General features: G+C 37.5%; 1 protein-coding gene across 1 annotated transcript in view; it reads right to left on the reverse strand.

Annotated features, from left to right (window-relative positions):
- The window catches only part of RGS22 (regulator of G protein signaling 22), a 71,737-nt gene that overhangs the window by 18,256 nt on the left and 35,584 nt on the right, over positions 1-17,897 (reverse strand). Inside the window, exons 11-18 of the mRNA XM_057400561.1 lie at positions 17,382-17,562; positions 15,856-15,995; positions 15,218-15,323; positions 13,237-13,362; positions 11,572-11,673; positions 5,319-5,513; positions 976-1,068; positions 298-464 (exon numbers count right to left, since the gene is read on the reverse strand). Of these exons, the coding sequence (XP_057256544.1) occupies positions 298-464; positions 976-1,068; positions 5,319-5,513; positions 11,572-11,673; positions 13,237-13,362; positions 15,218-15,323; positions 15,856-15,995; positions 17,382-17,562 (1,110 nt within the window). The remainder of the gene's footprint in view (positions 1-297; positions 465-975; positions 1,069-5,318; positions 5,514-11,571; positions 11,674-13,236; positions 13,363-15,217; positions 15,324-15,855; positions 15,996-17,381; positions 17,563-17,897) is intronic.

The raw sequence follows: 17,897 nt of genomic DNA on the forward strand, positions 1-17,897 counted from the left end.
TAAAAAAGAGAAATTTTTATTCACTGTAGGCTAATTGTTCTCCTCAGGGCTTTGCCACTAATGAAAACAGAAACTGAAAGCAGAACTGTAATACAAGCATGTTATGTAGGGAGACTTTTTACCCCAAAATGTTAAGGCAATTCAGTTGTAGGAACAATGTGCATGTGTATTTCATAAATATACAAACACATTTTTTTAAAAGGCTAAAATCTGTGAACATTTAGATAGCCAAGATCCCCAGCAAAAATTTCTTCTGAACTTAGAAATGGGAAAAATAATAATAACAAAAAAACATACCTAGCAGAACGCTCGTTAAGAAAAGCCCAGAAGTGTTCTAACTTCTCTTTGTCATGGATGAGGTCAGATAGATTAGGACCTGTCAATTCTTTGGGAACTTGACTCAAGTGCTTGTCTTCTTTGAGAGCATCAGGGCAAGATGGCAGACCAGTGTCAGCAACAGTACTCTGAAGGAAGAAATTCTTTCACTTGCATAACTGCTTTTTTTCATCTCTATGTTTTGCTCAGTCTGATAATCCTTGCATTAGATAACTTCTGTCTCTGTAGAACAGCTTTTGATTGCTGAGAAAATAAATTAAAGCTCCAGCTCTTAATCAGCTTTAGTTTTATGTTTGCTTTAAACATACCAGGTTCCATAATCAAATAAACAAATATATACTGGTAATTTACTTGAAATGTAGGTATTTACTCAAGATTAAGGGCCCAAAATACATTCCACAGACTTCAGTGGAAACTCTGTTACTGCCTCCAATCATACAGTGGTCTGATGCTGATGTTACTGGCAGAAGACCTATTTTTGTAATTAACACAATACCTGTCAATCATTCCCCAGAATTAATGGTAGAAGTCAGACTACTAGCTTCTCCAAACTGGCAAGTAGTCAGTCTTTCACTGCTGATACTCAACCCTTTCTGATAGAAAAATGAGTTTGTTTTTGTTAGTAGGTACTTGTCTTACCTCATGCTTCTTGGAACCACTCTCTTGATGCAAAGCCTGGAGCTTTCTAAAGTATACGGAGTCCAGCTGTCGAGTTTCCTCCACCAGCTCCACCTAATAAAAATAATATCTTATGTCATCCCTACAGTACACGTTATAGAAAGATGGAGAGAACTGAACAGGCACCTTGCCAGTGACAGGGGATAGAAAAGGATACATTTGGCAGTAATGAGGTTGATGTTTAGAAGATACTAGACATTACATCTTTATGAGAAACAATTCAATTAAAAGCTCTAGTAGAACAAAATCTTCATATCTGTGTAAGATAACGTGGATTTCCACAGAACACCACGAAAAAGCTATCTTTTAAAAAATAGCTTTGTATAAAAAAAAATTGCTAAATTATATTGTGCATACAATCTATTGTGTATATTGTGTATATACTCTGCTGTGTATATTGTATAAAATGCACCTGATTGCTTATACCAGCAAATTATGTATCAGACTGTCACTGAGAATCACAAAAAGTTTTTAAAACTGTGACTCTCAGTGGGAAATGTCAAAAAGATAAGAGTGGCACAGACTTCCAGAAACGGAAATTTAAAATAAGAATGCTAAAATATCTAAATAACAAAGGTGAAAGCTTTCAGACTTTCTTGGCACCTTCTTAGTTTTATACCAGGTAATGCTTTAAAATAATAAGTTGCCCATGGTTAGAACTCATGAAGCATTGGTGTGCTTTAATTTAATTAGAAGCTTCATGTATATAACTAGAGCAGTTCTCGATGTTACATGAAAACAATCAGTAACTGCATAAGGAATAGTTTGATGAGCCTCTCAGCTGACTAAACCATTCAAATGCAGTTTTTAGGATATTTAGCAAAATTAAGCCAATGTGTTATACAGATCAGCACACCCACTACAAAGATTAGAAAGCTATGGTCTTATTATACACGCATTTATGCGCAAGAGAGAGAAGGCCGATTTTAAATTAATATTCATTATGCTTTTGTCTACATGTGAACACCCACTAATCACTGTGCTATCTGAATGCCTTCAGGCTTGAAATAATTCTATTCCACTGTTATAAAGTGCTTTTGGATATTCTTTCCTTTAAAAGAAAACATAGTTTAAAAGTAAATAGGAAAATAATCCAAAACATTTTTTATATAATTTAAACAGAAAGCAGATAGAGGCAGGATGAGAGTCAACAATAAAAAGGGAATCTCCTGCTTTCATGTTCATTTAAAGGTAAAAATGTAGATACATGCTGATTATGTCCCAAAGAAACAATTTTGGACTCACCTAATTCTTGTTAAAGTATCTTGTTTCATAATGGGCCAAATACATCCTGCTGTATGGTAGAACAAAAGGGAAGAGTAGAGCCAGGGACTGAACAAAACGTAAAGCAGACCTTGTCTTTGTGCTGAGAAGGAGTGTGTGCCTAAGCATCAGTCTGTGCTTAGTACAAAGAGACTCTAGTGCCTCCTAGAACAGGTCGTGTTATATCTATGCATTATAACTCTTCACAAACACATGTATTGTGTGCTCAAAAGTATTTAGTTTTGTTTTTTCATGCTCTGATTAAGATGTTTGTGTTATTAGGGCACTGAGAAGTCTGCACCTAACTACACGTGCAAAGCAAAGCATCATCTAAACTGAAAGGGCAATAGACTATCCCTCAGTTAACTCAAGGAGGTATAAACTGACAAACACATTAATTTAAAGCAAAAGTTTATATTTTCAATTCTTACTTTGGAGGAATTCTTCAATCACTAGAAGCAGTGAAAGCACTGTATTTGGAGAGTGCTCAAAAGCAGAATCCTTTTTGTATAAAAATGATGTATAATACTTGGCTGAGTCCATGACCTGACTCAGTGGGGACTGGCATCAACTACTAGACTACTAGTTTTGATAATACACATGGAAAATATAGATTTACAAAACACTAAAACTAGTCTGATAGAAAAACTTCATATTAATGTCTGACCAAAAACTTCATATTAATAAAATCATAGATCAATTACATGGTTTTCTGCAGTTCATGAACAATTATAGCTGAAATAGCTTAGAAAAAAATAATTTACCTGAAAGCTGAGAAAAGATGCTGAAAAGTGAAGAGAATATTTTGCAGATGTGTTTGGACTAGTATATTTCATTTTGATAAGGTTTTTTTCAAAGTTCAAATTTTCAACATTTCTGAAGGAGATTAAGTTATCACAGGATGAGAGGGAAAGCCCCTGTGTGGATTAATTGTAAGGTAGAAAGTGCAAAATACAGAAATAAATAAATTTTATTGTGGGGTGGGGTTCCCATTAGAGTCTCACAGGGATCTGCTCTGAGGTTGTTTTCTTTAAACATCAGAAATTATCTGGAAAAGGAAGTGAGTGAGGATACAGCAAAGTTTGCAAACACAGGGCAAAAAAAAGTATATTGACTTTGAAGAGTTGCAGGATTTCAGGACACTTCAGTATCTGCATGATAAAAGGGCAGCTGAATTAAAGGACAACAAAAATTAAGTCATTCTAATAAGCTCCAAATTGGGCTTTCAATTAGTTGTTCTTACTCTGTTAAGAGATGTTGGAATCATTGCAAATGGCTGTTAGCTTACATATTGCACATCCACTCAAAGTTCACCAGGAGTCAAAAGGCAGTTAGAATCAAGGAACAATTAGGAAAAGAACAAAGATCAAAACAGAAAACATGATTCTGCCACTGAATAATCCTTAGTGCATTCAGATCTTGAGTACTGCTTACATCTCATCACAAATATATGAATTAACAGATGGGGGTGATAAGTGTAATAAAGGTATGGAATGCCTTCTGTGAGAGGAGAGGACAAATAGTCTAGGGTTCCTGAGTTTCAAAGAGATGTAACCGAAGTGGGGTAAAACAAAAACATGTAAAAGCATAACAACATTAAGAATACAAGATAACAATTGTACACTGTTCCTCATAAAATACAAAACTAGGGCACCATGTGAAATTATCAGGGAGAGGTTTGCAAGAAAACCAAGATACACTTTTTTTTCTCCTATTGTATGGCTAAAACACAGAACCCGTTACTGCACTGAGGCTGAAGATAGAAAATTACTCAAGACATATTTACATAAATCCCTGGGGGGAAAAAACCAACCTACTCATCAAAGACTATTATGACACAAAAATGTGGATAAGACCACTGCTTCGTTCGTCTCCTCAGTTGCAGAGTGCTGAAGCTGGCAATACTGCCTTTTTTTTTTTCCTGTTCTTATACTATATTCTTAAATGTTTAATATTGGCCACAATTTAATAGGCTTAAAAGGTCATTGTCAAGTTTTATTTTGGGTATCTGTTCTCCTGGTTATTCATACATGCATGCACAACATAGTAACAAAAATACACTGTACTACAAAACTGCCACAAAAGGAATTCAGAATCTTGTGGGGTCAATGCATGCATGCACATTCTCGTTACATGCTGACAGAAGTATCAGCTGTAAGTAACGATATTTACTGTAAAAAATGGAGATGCTAAGGTCATAGTGGAGAAAAATAGGAACAAGAACTAACTTCCACCCTCCAACTCCTGATTTCTTATTGTAAGTTTCTCCTTCTGTACCTAAAAGAGAGAGATCTTAAAGACTTGGAATTAGAAGTTTGACCTGCAGCTGGTAACTTGTAAGAAAGTATGAACTGCAGAGAGCCACAGCATCCACCACTGCTCCACCATTTCTGATTTGTCAAAAGCACAGTCAGGATTGCAGCCATTTCCTCTGACCTGCATGAGCCTGCTTAATTCAAGCCTTCAGAGGCTTTCTGAAATTAGAACTGAGTAGACCACTGAGCCACCTGCTTCAGGAAGCCTGCAGGGCACAGTTAGACCTTACACAGCAGGGCAGCTATCTAAAAAGTGTTCAGGGCAAATACAGCTGGATTACCATATCACATTTCCTCTTATGCTAAGTAGTAGCTGCACTTTAATTCTGAACACCAGGAAATAGATGATAGAATTAATATGGGCCTAACATCATGGTACTAATGCTCTAGAAACACAGCTTATTTTTATTTGATCAATGGTAAGATTACAGAAACATGACACTTCCTGAGTACAAAGAGAAATTTTGCCATAGTAAGGTACATTCCTCCCTAATTCACAGACCAAGGGGTCCACAAGGCTTGCACCTTCCTCTCGGATGAGAAATTTGCTCTCTGCAAAAAGCCCAGCCTGCTCCACTCATCAGTGTAGAAAGGAGTGGGTGAGCAAAACACCACATAATACTTCTCCCTTTCTGACTAGAAATGTAACAGGGTTGCATATGAAGGCTCTTGTAGTTTTCTTCCACCATCATAAGAATTTTTTGCTGTATCATCCAGATGAGTTACCTTTCCGTAAGTATATTTGTCTTCTTCCATCATCTTCATCCACGGTTCTATCAGAACAGTGAGGATATATTCTTCTGCTGGGTCAAAAAGATCTTCAAAAGCTGGGTCAATTTTCTGATAAATCATGTTTCTCTTCCTCTGATGAAGTCCAATGTCCATACTGGCAGATGGGGCAATGTAAGTTGCATAAAGGAACTACAATAAAACAGAAGAAAACTTATTCTAAGCCATCATCTGTTCCAATGGTCACAGTCCATTAGAGGAGAGAATTAATGCATATTTGTCCCATACTGCCTTGCTGTATATTCTAAACATATATCTAGTTAAGATACTAACCTATCTAACCTATACTAACCTCTATTTAGATAGATACTAACCTATCAGAAACCTGCCTTGTTTTCACCAATATTACAATTTTGCCTGAAATTCAGTTATTGCCATAACTGACTTCCTTGCCATTTTTACTTTTTTAAGTAAAGTTAGATCACAAATTAACCCTTAATGTAATTTTTATTTGGAAATATTGACTGATCCTTGTTAGATTCAGGAACCACAACCATTACAGCAACTGCATTCTTCATGAAGTTGCTTTGCTGTTTTGCAGAATATGTGCTAGGCCAACTTGTGAAAGTGTCTTCTTCTGAATAGATGGGAATTTGTAAATCTAAGGTTAAAATTAGTGAAAAAGTGAAAAAGTGATTTAATTCTGTAATTCTATGTGGAGATTCTCATGCACAGTTCTTTGATATGAGTGACACTATCATGGGATAGGATCCATAACAGGAGATAGCACTGCACAACTGAGTTCTAAATACTTAGCAAAGCAGAGATTACAGTATGCTTTTTTGTGGAGCACACAGAGTTTGCCATGTACAGACAGAAGAAAGCTGAACCTGGAGAGTGTTTCATTCTCTCTATCAGTTCATTCTTGAAGCATAGGGTAATTTTTTTTATTTCTTTTTTTTTTTCGTCCAAATAGTCCCCTAAGTCAAATTCTTGGTTTTTAAATGTTTCAGAAATTGCCATGAAAAAGAACATTGAAAACTCAGTGAAAAAGCACTTTCTGCCAGGAATATCTTGGAAGAAGATATTCTAGAGTATCTTTCTAATACAGCATGATTCTTACTGCAGCTAGGAAAGCGAGTGAAAAAAGAATCTGCCATAGTAGATGTCATGTACTTATAAATGTTTTCTCTTCTTCATATTTTCAAAGTCTAACTAATATTCAAACATATGTTCAAGGAATCAGATTAGTAGCATAATCAAATTTGTCTCTAGGATGGCCTCGAGGAGCCCACCTTCACTGTTTATTATCACACAGTTTTGACAGTGAAGAATGCAGGTTTCTGATAATTTGCATTTTCCTTATGTTGCTGAAATCTAGCTGTAACTAGCAGATGTACAAAGTGGTAGAGAAGAAGAAAATAATATATTTACTCTATGTTCAGCAGTAATAAAACTGTTGTGTTTAAATTTCAAGCATAGTGAGAGAATGTTTGATTACATTGAATAATCATGTTTCTGTTTGTTTTAAATGAAATTCTGTTCTATTAGACTCTTTATTTAAAACCACCAGACTACATTCTTATTGTTCTGGACCTTAACGATTTGAAACACACCCTTTAGACTCTCCTGATACCAGGTCACTGAGGAATACAGGGCTATGATGGCTGACATCCATTCCCCAATTAGAAGTTGTTATGATTACTATATTTACTCTTTATGCAGCATTCCACCCCCTTTCTACATAGATCTGATCACTGAAAACAAAGATGGTTTGTGGCTATCCATGTTATCAGTGCAATAAAGACCCCAGGTGTAAGGGTAAGGTCAAAGAATTAGGACATCCACAAGAAGAGTCATAGCAAGTTGAGAATAATCACATTTATCCTAAATTATGCCCTCCTCAGCAAATCCCCAAATAAATTTAAATTTAACAGAGACAGCATTAATTAGATACAATTAGTGATATCAAAAAGTTGGAAGTTATGTTGAAAAACCCTAACACTAGAAAAGTTTCATTTACATCATGTTCTACTCTGATCCAAAACATTTAACATATAAAATAGCCAAATTAGAAGGGACTAGTCCAATGATACCAAGACATAGTATCTTCAAAAATAGAGGGGTTAACCATTTTGTTCATCATTAGGGCTACATTGCTCCACCTATTATGAGTCATATAATCACACAAGAGATCTATAAATTAGTGAAAAGGGTCCAAAACACGTCCTTAATATTTTAACCAGGTTCCTTAAGTGGCTGATCATTTTTAGCATAGTTTTAAGAATAAAATCAAAACAAACATTGCACAAGTTTCTTGGATGAAACTCTTTTTTCCCCTTGTGATTTTGTATGAAATGAGTTAACTTGAGTATATTTGCTACTTTTCTTTAGAGCTGACAAAAACTTTCAGCCTACAGAGTCAGAAATTGCCCAGACTAAGGAAGCTCTAGTCAAAAACTGTTGACAATCTGTTCACATAAACACTGTCACAATATATTGCCATTTTAAGGTCTGCTTTTGCAGGCTGCTCTACCTGCAGAACTCCTTCTGCCCTATGCCCCCCACAACCCCACCCCTTCAGCCCCCCCCCCCCCCCCCCCCCCCCCCCCCGCGCGGCGGGCGCGCGCGCGCGCGCGCGCGCGCGCGCGCGCGCGCGCGCGCGCGCGCGCGCGCGCGCGCGCGCGCGCGCGCGCGCGCGCGCGCGCGCGCGCGCGCGCGCGCGCGCCCCCCCCCCCCCCCCCCCCCCCCCCAATCCCCAGTTCTGTATCATTTCACATGCAAAACTGGAGCATGGTAAATACAGACTTTTTTTCCCAGAAACAATAGTTAGGGCTATTACATGTGAATAGTTAGGGCTAATACATGTGAAGCAGAAATTTAGAGGTGGTTAGGCTAGCTACAGGAGTCCACTTTTCCTAACATAAAGGACCAGACCCTCAGTGCTATAATCAGGATGGCCTCTTCACTTTTGAAGGATGCAGATTTACAGTGTCTGAGGATTTGGCATAATGCCATCTTTTTCTTGAATTCTAGTAAGAACCCATTGTTATGGGATTTGGCCCACCAAGTAGAAAGATAACTTCACAAGGTGACAAAGTGAATGCAGACGGGAGAAAAAAGAAGGAGCATCCTTCCCTGTGTCCTTGCTGAGGGTTCAGGTGCATTTGTAGATCTAGATTTGCATGCAAGGACTGCAGATAAACCAACTGATACAAGTTCTAGACATGCCAAAATAGAGGAAAAGTGGCTGTGTTCACAGACTTCAACACTGGGAAATGAACTTAGCAAGAGATAGTGGGAAAATACATTTTATCCTTTAAAAAAGAATATTCATAGCCTTTTTTGACTCCCATGTCATGGAAGTCTTGTGGGTTTCTGAATCTCAATGAATTAGTGAAACTGTTTTACTGGCTAATCTCCTAAAGCATTAATAGGAAAAAATGACATTAAATGAACTTAAAGGTTATCAAATTCATACAAAAATCTTACGCATGCGATGTCAAGTGCACATCATACTTTATTTATTCAGTATTTTGCTCCTTTTGTAACACATAAAGAATTTCCCTACCTGCCAGCTATACATTTTCCTATAATTACATTAGGATAAGTGATGGATTAAACCCAGAAACCTATCTGGAAATTTGATCAGAGCTTGCATCTTATAATGGCACAAATCTGAAGATACAGAACACTTAAGAAATTCAGATTAAGTCTTTAGCCTCATTTATGACTTTCCAAATCAGGACTTGCTTAGGCCTTGGGTTTTGGTGTGAATTCAGCCCCACATGAGAAGACTTTGGTAAGCAATTTCAGAATGACTAGAGTGAAGCAAGAAACACGAAAAATATTGAACTCCAAGTGCCTTGTATTGCTGCCAAAGGCATGAATATTGATCTGATCTAAACGATGGGCTTGTGCAGCTGCTCAACAGAATCATATGATGGAAGAATACAATGCACTGGCTGGTCTAAAATGGAAAGGTTAAACTGCCTTAACCCTGTCATCACATTCCACTAACATAAATCTTATGTCTGACCCTAAAAGTTAACAGTGATGATAATTCCCTTTGTCTAAATTGATTCTAGTGTTAAAATATTGTGCTTGCTATAACTGCATTAAATCTTCTAACTATAAATAACTATTTTTTATCCAAAACTACAATATCTTTTTCTTTATTGCTTTTCTTTCTCAATTTATTTTACACTCATGTGTGTATGTTTATAGTGAATAACCATATATGTTCCTGGATGATTACCAGTACTCATCGTTATTTTTATCCATCACATTTCATTCTCACTGTAGTTTCTGTTCCTGGGTGAATGAATATATACCTTGGAACGCATTTTCTTACTCTATCATAAAAATGCCTAACAAATGAAACAATGACTAACAGATACACAGCAATCCGGGTTTGCTCTTGTTTCTAATAGGAAGCAGGCAGAACACATACAGAATACTTTGGATGTGACTTTCTGTAATAAATAGTAAAATATACATGACGATGGGTTGCGCGAATCTGACCCACATTCTCTTAGGAATATTTGGAATGACTATCTTATTGTGCCAAAGGTGAGCACATAATTTGGGAAGGCATCTCTTCGATAAGCAGACCCTGTAGATTGGTTGCAGCTTGACTCTTTACAGTGTTCCAGTGAAAACAAGAATTATATTTGTGCAGCCTTAAAAGGCAAGCTACAGAATGATACCAAATGTTACAGCACATGTGTTGATTTGCTATGTTACATTTCAGCTGTTAGTTATGCTAATGGAACAGTTTCACATATTTCGTTTTGATGTATTTACTTTAATGGCCATGTGTATGGAGCTCTCTGTAATTGCCTGGTAACACTGATTGTATGATGTTCTGCTGTCACCACCAGGCCAGCACTGGAAATAAGTAAAAAGGACCTGGGCCATGCAACCACTGCAGAAAGAATATGAGCTGGTGTGAAATGAAACCAAGTTGAAAACTACCATGGACCATTAGCTAAGATTTGGCCTACAACAAAACATATAGGAAAATGAAGACAATCTAGGTATGGTTAACCTGCTGTGAGCAGTGTCCCTAGCCACTGGGCTGGGCTGTCAGGGGAGACAGTCAGCCTCAGGCCATAAGTAGAGCTGGAGGGAAAAACAACTAAATAGAGTAGCAGTTTAAGTTAGCCAGTGTGTGGCAGAAGGAAGCCTCGGCCTCTGCTTGGTGTTTCTGTACAAATAACACTCAAGTGGTAATTCTGGACAAATACACAAAAGTCTGTCATTTGCCCCAGTAAAATCTCCAAATAGGAAAAGAAGACAAATGGAAGGAAGTCCAGACACTCAGTAACATAAACCATACAAAGAGAGCAAGCCACTGCTCTCTATGATATTAATTTCAAAGACATGAAAGACATGTGAAGTAGCTTTGCTTATTACAGCATATATTGAAATACGCAGATACGATATACTCCTACACAAGGTTTGCAGAAGGAAAACAGACCGAAGTTTCACAAAGTAATTTTAAAAGTTGAGAGTTCTAATGATATCACACTGCTGCAGCCTCCTTCCCTGGCAGTCTCAGAGTATTCTGCAGTTATTGACAGCATCAGCTCGCATGGCCTGTGATGAGCCAGTTAACTTTCGGTTAATTCCCTGACTCACAGTGCATGCGTAATTAAGGGTGCTTGTTTATAGGAAATACCAGTTCCTCTCAACAGTTAAGTGAGGGTCTAAAGATCAAATGGAAAGGATGACAACTGCAAAAAGAGCATATTGATGCCCTGACAATCAGAAAAAGCAGAACTGACCAGTGAAAGATCCATTTTCAAGACTAAGGTCATTATCTAAGGTCTGGACTGTGAGCCCTGCAATTCTAACTCACACAGGTCGAAGCAAAGGTAAAGCACAATTAGATGATTTAGAAAAATATTATCTCTGATCTTAACACTAAGCAGATAGTTTCAAATATGACACAGAGTAGCAAAGGGGAGATTAGGTAAGCTGAGTGTAATAGATAAAACTGGAACAGGCAGCAGAGCCTAGAAATCAAACTATGCATGTTTAACATTTAAATCAAGAAATACCATGGAACCAATCCAAAGAGCTTCTCTTATTGTCCACAATCCAGATTTACTTTGGTGTGGGTTGTCAAGGTTTGGAAACTTTTCTGCTTTCTATCTTCTTTTCAGTCTTTACACTGAATAAATGTATTTTCGAAGGGAATGAACAAGTGTATTTTTGAAGGGAAAACACATTATTTACAACTTACTTGAGCTTGCTTGCAGATTTTGAAAGGATGAAGAGTTTCTTGGTAGAAAAGCTGATGATAAGCTTGTAGGTCAAACCAAAAGTACACGCTGTTCTTCCACAACTACAGATGAAAAATATTGTAAGTTATTGCTACCCAAATATCACAGCTTTATAAAAGGTTCACTTTCCAATGCAAGTAGTTATTTATCTCCTTGGGGTCACCATAAATCAAGCTCAATCTAAGATGGATTTAATCTTCTGAGGCATATTGGCAGAAGGACAACATATTTAATGGCATCATCACTGTGATATTATATCTTTTATTGAATCCTTTATGCATAATTGGCCATTAAAATTGTTAACATTGTAGTTAACATTTGAAGAGTAACCACATTTCAGTGGCATAAAGCCAGCACTAAAGAAGAAATGCTGATAATGGACATGCAAGATTTGTACCCTGGTGAAATAGCATTTTGCAGCAGTAACCAAAACAATTAAATATTGTGTACTTGATGTATGTTACTGGAACAGTCATTACATTTTTATTACATGCATTTCTGAGGCACAGTGTCTTGGCCTCATTTCATAAATCCAAACAAACATCAAAAGTTATTTCAGAAGGAGGAGTCTTTCCCCAGGTCCTCTCTTTTAACCATGTGCTTATGGGGTTTGGATCTTGAAAATACCCTGAAAACCCTACCACCGAACAATAAAGATAGTGTCTCAAAAAGATAAGGGCAGGGAACTTTGTTCCACAAACTGTAGGCTGCCAGACCTGGCATATGAGTGAAATAGGCTCCACAGTTGTAGTTGAAACTTAAGGAAATAATTTTCAAAGGAGTCTGGCACCTGCAAAGACTACAGGCCATGTGGGTAGGTGCTTATCTCTGATGAAAAAATAAGTTACTTTTATGTAGATTTCTATCTATACACATCTAACAGTTTTAGATTAAGGTATTCAGCTTTAGAAATATTGGCTCTTGCCTCCTGGTAGCCAAAGGCATTTTTAGCTACTGCTGCTGGATTCTGGGTTGTGCCAACAGTGAAACAGATGGCCATCTTGATTGCACTCAAGTTTCCCCTAAAGACTCAATTTTTCTGCAAAGCCACTGAACACTGACTCAGATTCATAACTTGTTCCAACCAATCCTCAATTTACACCCAGCAATGAATGATGGATCTGCTGACTACTGCGAAGAAATAGTGTTATGTTTCCCAGAAATCCAAGAAGCTTCATGGAAGCAGAAGAACGTTTTTAAAACATTGGAGATTTTGGACATCACTAACCCAACAAGTAAGAAGGAGGTATATTATCATGAGTAATAGCAGAGCAGATTTTCCATCTTTTTAAAAAATGTTTTTGTGGGTTAAGACCTCATTTTTTCTGCCAAGTTAAAGGCTAGTTTTTAAGAACAATTAGTCTTTTTTTATCCCTGATGGTACAATCAGATTTCCAGTCGGTCTGAGACAGTTAGGATCTGACAGCTTGGTTAAGACCTGTCATTAGTTTGAATATACACATGAACAGTTTATTGTTGTTGAGGGATTGAAGTCTCATAAGTAATAATTCATCCAGTCATCAATCTTTCTTTCTCCATTTTTTTTTTCAGTCTGGCTGCCCTCTATAACTTGGCATTCAGTCAATTGTAGACTAAATTATCACAGGGTAGGAAAATGATCATACCTTATTCCCTGACTTCTCACAGAACTGTGTGAAGTAGTAGCCTGCTCTGTTGTCCAAATAAAGAGACTGCAGCATGCTTTCCATTCTTGATCCCCTTAAGACAGCGCTGCCAGAAGCACTTTTCCCCTGGACAAATAAAATACGGTTATACAGCAAGAATAAGAAGGTTTCATTATTTTCAAATGTCAGTATATTGCAATGGAGGGCCATGCAGTGTGTTCAATTGGTATCTTCAACCCAATAAATTAGACTCAATTTTCTATTACATATGCAGTTGATCATAACTCTCCATACCTTTTCTCCACCAGGTACTCACATCCAATGGAATAAGTCTGATGACTGAAGGCACACAGAGTAGCAAAATAGCCATAGTAACCTTTAGGTGGTTCTTCAATACTTGAAATGGAAAAGCAAATCCGGCCTTATTTCTGTCATTAACTCTAGCTCTGAATTCAGGGAATTCCAGGGATACTAGACCATATTACTTAGCTGTCAAAAGCTGACTGAGGTCAGGCTACCATGTTTGGGATTAAGTTAACAGGTGGCTATTTGGTCAAGCCTCAAAACAATTAACTATCATGGAACAAAAGATTTGTTTTCTGGGCTTACATACTGACATCAGCAACAAAATCATGAGTATTTAGGGGGCAAGAAATCCATGCTTTTTAATCCTGAAGCATTTGAGGAAGGATATATCCATTTTAACAATGCTCACAGAGAAGCTGGAGGAGGTTACAAAATGGTAAGTTTCTGATGATCACAAGAGAGAAACTTTCACTGATTTGCTGTCTCTGATAGCTGAAGTGGGAGCAAATGAGTCTGGGGGCTGACAACAAGCTTCTTTCCCAACAGTAACAGTGATGGAGAAGGGTAGGAGAAAGCCAGATTTCTGAAGCAGATTAGGAAGAACTCCCTCCCCAGTATGAAGTTGAACTATGAATTCCTGCATTCCCCTTTGCATCATGGCAAACTGGGGTAGTGACTGTAGGTTCCCATCTAGCCTTGTACATGTAAATGGATAGTATTTTCTTCTCTCAGCTAGAGGGAAATTTTGAATTATGAAGTTGTATAAAAACTAATAGTTCATGGTGTGAACATTTCCTGAATGTAAGTTTCTGACTGCAAATGTCCCCTAATTGCGAAGACTAGCCTTTTCTTCTGTCAAAATGAACAAAGAAGTAAAATGGTTGCAGTGAAGTAATAAAGTATGATTTTTATGTAAGAAAACAATCAATCATGTGCTCAAGTGATCAGTGAACTCCATGCATATGTAAACAAGCCCAGATTTCATAATATGGTGGGCTGTTCTAGTTGTGAGACCATGGGTATCAATATCTCACTGAAACAGCAGGCTGTTTTAAGACCATTCCACAAACATGAAGGGTTTTGAATATATTGTAAATTGCCAGATCTTGACATCGCATATGTTCAGTTTGTCAGCATTTTAACAGTTATTGAGAAGAGGCTCTACTGTGTAGCCTGTGCCTCCTGAAGTTTGCTGGATTGAGGGCCTGCTTAGCAGGCAATAATTCAACAAAGAAAAGAGTGGATTACACAAGCAACAAAGAGGAATAGTACAAGTGGAGCATTTTTTCTCTTCAGGATTTTATTATTTTAATGACTTTCTAGGGCAGATTCAGTTTTCACTGTAAGTCTGGTATACTCTTCTAGGCAGTGATTCTACTGAAGCATTTCTTCAGTGAGTTTTCCATAATAGCCTACTGAACACATGGTCACCATGGAGAAGATCAACATTTTCTAGTGAAAATAAACCTCTGTATATGCCATGATTTCCTACCAGATAGGTGAAAGATACCACACAGAAAATGCTGACATTCTAATTATACCTCTGCATAAGGCATGGAGATTTATGTAATCAAAGCAATTTCTCCCCATAGTTGACTACTTCCCCTTTAATACTAGAGAATAAAGTGGTTTAACCCATGATTCAAGATTACTATTATTTTTAAGTAGTACTTACTTGGAGCAGCTCAGCATAGGTGTACTTTCTATGACCCTGGCATTTTGAGTCTTTGGTGTCATCCACAGCTGAGCAATAAATCATGTCTCTGTTGGCTGACTTTGGCCTGGATTCACAAATAAACAAAATTTTCAATACATACTTAAGAAAAGCTAGGACTTCTTATAAAATAAACAACTAAGAAGGGGCATGGAAAGAGGTAGAATGACATAGTGAACAGTAGAGGAAAAAGTACCTATAGATTTCAAACTTACAATAAATGTAAGAAATGTAGAGGACTACTTTTTCATGCAGCCCTGTGGAAATCACTGATACAGCATGTCTTTGAGGGTAAGTGCTTTGAGACAGGTTAAAAGAATATTAATGTATGTAGAGAATATCAACTATTACACAAATGAGGGCAAAACACTTGTGTTTGGAGAAATAAACAGTTCTGTGTGGTGGCACAAACAAATGGGAAACTAATCAGCCAGGGAGGAATTCTCCATGCATGTAATCTGTACCATAAGTGTGCTTCCCTAAGCAGATCATTATAGTAACGAAAAATATTCATTAAAACAGTAGGATCTAAAAGTCTTTCATAAGTATTTGAGGTACACTGGTATGCAGAAAGAAGTACAAGGGACTTCTGTACTTACCACTTTCTACTGGTAGAAATGTCATCCCTTTGGGGGCTCTGTCTTGATGGTAGGGTAGGTAATAATTTTGATGATTTCTTCAAAGAGAAATTTGACATAGGTGGTTTTAATAAAGTTGCTGGTGAGCTTGTTCTACTTTTCTAAAATAAATAATAGAAAAATAAGACAATTCTGGTTATTTTTCCACCTTTGTGTTTCCTTAACATGTTCTCATTAACTACTAAAAAATATTCAAGAGTTTTCAGGTCTATTTTTCCTTGTCAATCACAGTATGGAAAACTGCAAATTGCAAAAAGCTTCTCTGAATATTTTGCAAGATTTTTCAGCACATCGTAATAACCATTATAGCTTTAAAACTGTATTTTTAACAGGTAGAAATTACAGCAGATGTCAGGTGAAAAGCTCCTGAACATGTTTTGTGACTCTTTACTAGGACTGCCTTAAGTAGGTCACTGTAAAATAGATACAGTCACTCAGGATGGGAAGGGGAGTGGAGTGGAGGAGAGGGGAGGGAAAGCAGCAAGAAACAGTCCATCAGCTGATTCTGTGAGGTGCATGGGTGCCAGGTCATCATTTTCTTCAAGTACTGAACTCAACAGGGACTGGAAAACCTGCAGAGTTAGGATCCTGTCTGCCTAACCTACAGCTAGTCCTGGATCATTAGCACACCTTGTGAAGCCAGAACGGGTCTCTGTAAGAGGCAGCTGTGCCTGGCTCCCATTCCTGCTGTGATCAGCAGGAATCTGGCTCCTGAACCCAGCTTCTTCTGAACAGGAAATCTGTCCCACTGCTTTTCCTCCAGTATCTCCATGAATTTGCTTTCTAAAAAATAAAATTGTAGCCTGAAACTATCCAACTCAAAGTAAGAGATGCGTGTGTGAACAGATCCATGGTTCTTGATACTGGAACCACAGACCTGAGTCACTTTCTCCAGGTACATTCTGTCCTGAGCCTTAACACTGTGCTGCTGAAAACCAGGAGCTTTCATTGCAGTTATCTCTCAAATTCAGGCTTTCAAGCAAGAGTCAAAACTGAAGTAGCCACCTGCAAGTGACATGCTACAAAAACGTCTGTGTTTATGACCCTCTATAGAAGCAAAAATCATGTGTAGTTGACTGAAGGATGCAGGCAACAGAAGATAAGAACTGTGTCCTTTTTACAAACATAATGGGTAAATTCAGGGTAACTACAGTGAAGTAAGGATTAATCTGAATTAAGATAAAACTGGTTGAAGGGCATAATCTGTGCCAATAGATACTTCATTTTACATTTCAATCCAAAAGACCTATGAAATAGCCAGGATGTAACTGAGAAGATAATTTGACTTGTTTTATAGCATCCTGTTGCATAAAGTATAGTAAAATAGTGTTGCATTTTTATATACAAGCATCTGCCACAGACCAGCTTGCTAAATCTTGGCTTCATAAGAATCAAGTACTATATTCTTATTCCACTGAATTCAAGGAGTTTTATCTTTATTTTTGATGGGACAAGGCTTTGTTTTTCTATTTTGTGATCCTACCTACCTGAGAAAGGGAAGGTGGTATCCTGGGCATGCAAGACTTAAGTGTCAATGGTAGCAATGATACTATATGTGGAAAAGGATCAATGTCCACCCTTGGTCTCTGTTGGCATGTGTGCCACATCTTCAGTTTTGCACTGGCAGTTTGTATTGCTGTTGAATCAGTGACACGAAATCTGGGACCCCTAGAGGGTAAAAAAAAAAAAAAAAACAAAAAACCCAAACACAAAACAAAACACAAATCTAAAAAGTAGAACTTTCACAAAACATTAAATACTGGGCTATTTGGCTTCTTTCCCCTCCCCCATAATGGTGTTTCCTGTATCAAAATATGGAGCTATGTGCACCTAAATTTAAAAAGCACTTAGTGTTAAAGATATGTTTAGACATTGCACTCTTCCAAATCTAAAACCAAGCCAAACATAAATAAACTTAGGTTGCAAATTCTGCACCATTACATAGTTGCCTTTGTGTGAGTCTGCAGTAGGATATGCCCCATCCATCCTACAGCAAATAATAG

Source organism: Pezoporus wallicus, unplaced genomic scaffold, assembly GCF_028554395.1.
Source record: "Pezoporus wallicus isolate ANWC-B61680 ecotype Strahan unplaced genomic scaffold, APGP_CSIRO_Pwel_v1 contig_7985, whole genome shotgun sequence".
In the NCBI taxonomy this organism is placed as follows: domain Eukaryota; kingdom Metazoa; phylum Chordata; class Aves; order Psittaciformes; family Psittacidae; genus Pezoporus; species Pezoporus wallicus.